General features: G+C 53.1%; 1 protein-coding gene across 1 annotated transcript; it reads right to left on the bottom strand.

The window, feature by feature from the left end:
• Nucleotides 1-964: 964 nt before the first annotated feature.
• Nucleotides 965-3011, bottom strand: CUNH11orf87 (chromosome unknown C11orf87 homolog). The gene is made up of 2 exons (XM_029206865.1): nucleotides 2932-3011; nucleotides 965-1808 (listed from the first exon to the last, which is right to left on the bottom strand). The coding sequence occupies exon 2, from the start codon at nucleotides 1547-1549 to the stop codon at nucleotides 965-967; it is 585 nt and encodes a 194-aa protein (XP_029062698.1). The 5' UTR covers nucleotides 1550-1808; nucleotides 2932-3011.
• Nucleotides 3012-4904: the final 1893 nt, after the last annotated feature.

Here is a 4904-nt window from a genome sequence, read left to right on the forward strand (position 1 = left end):
TCTGTCTGGACAGCTCCCGGATCCTCTGTGAATCCTGAAAATGCCACAAGTCAAAGGTATACAGATGGGGGAGCAGGGCAAGAACTAAAGCAATAGATTCTTTCTTTTTCTTTCTTTCTTTCTTTGTTTCTTTCTTTCTTTGTTTCTTTCTTTCTTTGTTTCTTTCTTTCTTTGTTTCTTTCTTTCTTTCTTTCTTCTTAAAACTCAGTTATAGATTTTTAATTAACTTATGCTCGGCCAGCAAGGGACATTTCTAAAAGTAAATTAAAATGCCTGGTCCTGGAAAAGAGAATGGTTAACTAAAGGTGAGAAGAGGGCTGACTGGAGAGCGGTACCTGTCATAAACGTTTTTCTGGGACAGTCTCTGGCCTCTTGAGGTCCTGGTACTTAATGTTTACGTTTTCTTTATAATATACTATTGCCTGAGTCCGGCTGAACGTGGGAATGGGGAAGGGAGGGAAGCTGAAGGAAAAGTGGGGGTGAAGGGGAAGAAAGGTAACTGAACCTTAACTTGACAGCTATGTACATCATACCAGGCCCCCTCCACTCCCTTTGTTCAGGGAGTCAACGCCTTTTACATGTTTGGTAGCTTGTGCGGTCTCTCCTCCATACTGTGGGGGCGCAAGGTGGAGAGGGAAGATGCGTCCTTCACTGACAATGAGAACTTATGTGATTTGTCATGCGCTTGGATCGTGTTATTAATATTATAATAATTACTATAAATAATAATAATAAAGTATTATTATCAGCGTTATTTCTTCTTCCGAGACTTTCCTCGCCCAATATTTACAAATACCGCACAGTGCCTCGGCGGAGGAGAAAAAGAGTAGGGGGGAGACAAATAAGGAAAGAAGGAAGAGGAAAGGGAGGCCACAGGAAAGTGGAAGAGGAAGGCCGGAGAAAAAAGAGCAAGGACGGCAAAGATGCTGGAAACGAGGAAGGGAAGAGGAGAGGGACTAGACAATCAGGACAGTACCACCGTTTGCAAAAGGCCCTCGCCAGCTGGGTCCAAACAGGAGGAGGCTGTGTGCGCTCCTTGCGGACTGGGGTCCGGTGGTGGAGGCGGAGGAGCACAGGGACGCTGGCACGGGAGGCCAGAAGAAGAGGCGTTGGATGAGGCGCAGAAGGCAGCGTCCCCTCCCTGCTTCTCCAGCCGGCTTTCTTTTGCTTGGTTTGGGGCCTGGCCGCCCTCGGGTTGGGGAAGCCCCCTGCCGCCGCGGTTGCCGCTGCAGTGATCCCGCTCATATTCCTCCTGAGCCCTCTGCATCTTCCGTTTCTTCATCCTACGCTTGTGGATGTGGAAGGTGGAGAGGGACAGCACGATGAGGCAGAAGATGAGGGTAACCAAGACAATCAGCACCAGCGTGGAGGAGAACGAATGGAAGAGCTGCTGTCCCACCTGCGTGATGCACGTGCCGCCGCCGCCTCCTGTGCCCGGGCCACGGGCGCTCGCGTTGCCCGTGCCGCTGGCGTTGGGGGAAGCAAAGGTCCGGTTGAGGAGACACGGCGGCAGCGCCAGCCTCAGCTCCTTGGGCTCCCTTGCACTCATCGGCGCTGGGCTGGGAGGGGCCAGGCACACCAGACTTCCTCTTCTGGGCACACGGTTCCCACCAGCCAAGAAGAGGACGGAGCCCGCGCCACCCAAAATTACTCCCTGGTGTGGGAGGGGATGCGCTAGCGAGCGAAGGACTGAGGGAGCAACTGCGGGCAAGCAAGCCGGCCAGGGAGCGAGCGGTGCCCAGGAGATCCTCTCCGGCCCCGCCTCGAACGCGTGTTCGCGCGCCCTTTTCCTTTGCCAAGGCACCAGGCTGCAAAGAGAACAGGCTTAGTTAGGATCCCAGCTGCTGCCCGGGGGAGCGCTGAGAACCGGAACGATCACCGCCACTGCAAAGCGGCCCTCTGAGCACACTGCCTCAGCGGGGCGCCGCCCGTCTTCTCCGCAGCCCGCGGACCCCAGCCCGCCCGCCCGCCCCTGGCCACGCACCAAAGCCTCCAGTTCCGCGTTCGCGCCACTTTGCTGGGAAGAGGGTCTGCGCCGACACCGCGGAGATGCCGATTACTCAGCAGATAAAGCAGCCACCCTGAGCACTCCACAACTTTCTAATCGCAACACACACACAGCCACGTCGGAACGCGGTCCCTGCTTCCCAGAGAGCCGACTCTCCTCTTTCCGGAGCCCTCTCAATGGATGTCTTCGCCTGGATCCTACCTTTCCCAGCACCCACCCCGGGCCGCCGAGCCGGCTCCGGGTACGCAATCCTCCCTCCCCTTCCCTCCCCCTCCAGACTCTCGCTCCCTGGACGTTGGCAGATCCCTTAGGTCCCAATCCCATGGGGGTAACCCTGGAGCCGCATCCCATTCCGCCTCTGTCCGCGGCTGAGGCTGACACGCAGGATCGCGCTCCATCCTTTCTCCATCCTTCTTCCCTGGTACCTCCCCAACCCGCCCGCCCCCCCCCCACAACACACACACAAAAAAAAAAAAAAAAAGCTGAAGCACCTTTCTTTCTCAGCTAAAGCACATCCTTGCAAACGCCCCCTTCTCCACATCTCTCTGTGCCCCCCACTTGACAGTATCCTGCTTCTTTCTAAGGGTGCTGGAAATGAAAGGGGGAGGGTTCCCGCCTGCAAAGTTTGGGGAACAGACCTTCTCTCGGGCCTTCCCAGTCCCAGCCCGAGGGCCCTGAGGCTCTTCCCGGGGAACAGAGCCAGGGAGATCCGTAGCGCGCAGCCGAACCCCCTTGCCGCTCTCAAGAGGCAGCTGCAAACTGTTGCACTGCGGAGCAGTGAGGCGGCGTGCAAGCCCGGGCCGGGGCAGGGGCGGGGGCCGAAGCTACGGCCAGGGGTGCCTGCGCAGGCCGCCGGGGCTGTCCTACCCGCTCACGCCCTGCCACCCGGCCGCCTGGACCTTTAGCCGCACCGTGTCCCTTACCTGGGGCCGCCAGCTGGCTGCAAGGAGGGAGCCCCGCCGCGCGGCTGCAGTGAACGGCTGCAGAAGGCGCGGAGTGAAGGGGCCAGAGACCAAGCCGCGCTGTCGCCGCCGCCGCCGCTTCGGGGAGCTCAGCTCGCAGCCTATTGCCAGAGAGGCCGGTGACGTCAGGCAGCCACCGCCAGGGCTCCGAGCCACCCCTCAGGCCCCCACCCCACCCTCATACCCCCAGCACCTCGTCCTGGCAGAGCCAGCCTCTGCCACACTCGTTCCCGGTTCCCTGTTGTTCCCCTGCTCAGGGGCTGAGCAGTAACCCCCATCTCCACCCTGTGAGCAACCCACCTTCTGCACTCCTCTGCTTAGGAAGGGCTGAAGCTTCAGTTCTCTGGCTGCCCGACTTCTCACCCTCCACCCTTTCCCACGTGGTCCCAAGCACACATTTTTACACTCTAGAGATCCATCTCCCCTCAGGGCACACAATAGATTTTCTCCCTCTGCTGAGGGGGATCTTCCCCTTCTCCAATCCTGTTTATGCTGGCCTGGCTCTGAACAGAAACAGCGCATGAGAAGGGCATTCTGAACACAAATGCGGCAGAACCTGAAATACAAATCTGAACATGTATTTAACATCAAACAATCTAAATGAACCGTTTTCCTCTCCAGTAAGATCAGAGTCTCCAAATTACCTTTCACTCCACCCGACTCAGGATCCTCCTCTCTTCCTTCACACACTCATCTCCAGGCCCAAGACCCACTCCGTGTATTAAATACTCCTATTTTGACAATCTAGCCACTCATGAGCACAGAAGGCTTATAAGGCAGGAAGACGAAAATCACTCAGAGGAGTGCAGAAATGAAACCCTATGAAAATTCCGGGCATTGTGCCTCTTACAAAGTACCCCTTCATGGCCCTAATACTTGTTAAAATGTTTGGTGCTTTTCTGTAGTATTAACAATAGCCTTTCTGCACAATGGATAGGACTTCCTGAAAGAGTCTCATCAGCCTGCCTAAATCTGGGCAGAGACTAATCAACTATTGGTTTAGAACCCTTGGGAGAATATGAAAAGTGCATTTGATTACAGTAGCCAACTTCAAAATAAAGTATTCTCATATGTCTACTGTAGAAAACAGCAGTCTCAAAGATATTGTATGGCCTTTGAAGGCATTCAGGTGTCTTATTAAATGTACATTTCCTTCTTCCCTTACTGTTTTGTTTTCTTCCCATCTTTGAGTCCAACACAGTGCCTGTGTAGTACTCACTTGCTAAATTCAGTGCTGCAGTATACGTGGCTGCTTTTTCCTGCTATGCCTCAGAATTGAGAGAGAAAAACAATGACTGATGCTCACCTATCTGCTTGCATTTGCAAGCAGAGTGTTTTGTAAGAAAGACAGTTTGACTCGCGAGGTAACAGTTATCTGTAATCTGGGGGTCCCTTCTTCTGAACCTGTGCTGCTATCTAGTCCTGCTCCAACTTCTCCTTTTCCTCTCCTTGCCCATGACTTATATACAGAGAAAGAAATACATCATTTCTCCCCCAAATTCTTTCATTTGTTTGAACAAAAGTCATCAACTTTTTCTTCATAATTGTTTCAATTAAAAAAAGTATCTCTACTTAAGCTAATAGTATAGCTTAAGCAGTAATAGTATAGCTTAATAGCAGTACATGCTGAATAATACATGGTTTCTTGAGAGCACGGATTGATGCCTTTGGCTGCCAGAGTCACACAATTAATGACAGCCAATGACCCCAATGCTGGTTTAGTTTTCTTGCCTGGAATGAGGACACCTAATGCCCTGTAAAAGACACCTGCCACATTTGGACATTCTGAATTTGATGGGCTCAAGGGCTAGAAGGATGAGCCTTGTTTTCACTGGGATCACAACATGAGACTTCACTATTGACGCTTGACATGCAATACCCTATTTTTGCACACTTTCTTTGTTCCTGAAAAGTTGAGTCTAATCTACATTTTG

This window comes from Monodon monoceros, unplaced genomic scaffold (assembly GCF_005190385.1).
Source record: "Monodon monoceros isolate NGI ecotype Baffin Bay Population unplaced genomic scaffold, NGI_Narwhal_1 Super_Scaffold_7, whole genome shotgun sequence".
NCBI classification, from domain to species: domain Eukaryota; kingdom Metazoa; phylum Chordata; class Mammalia; order Artiodactyla; family Monodontidae; genus Monodon; species Monodon monoceros.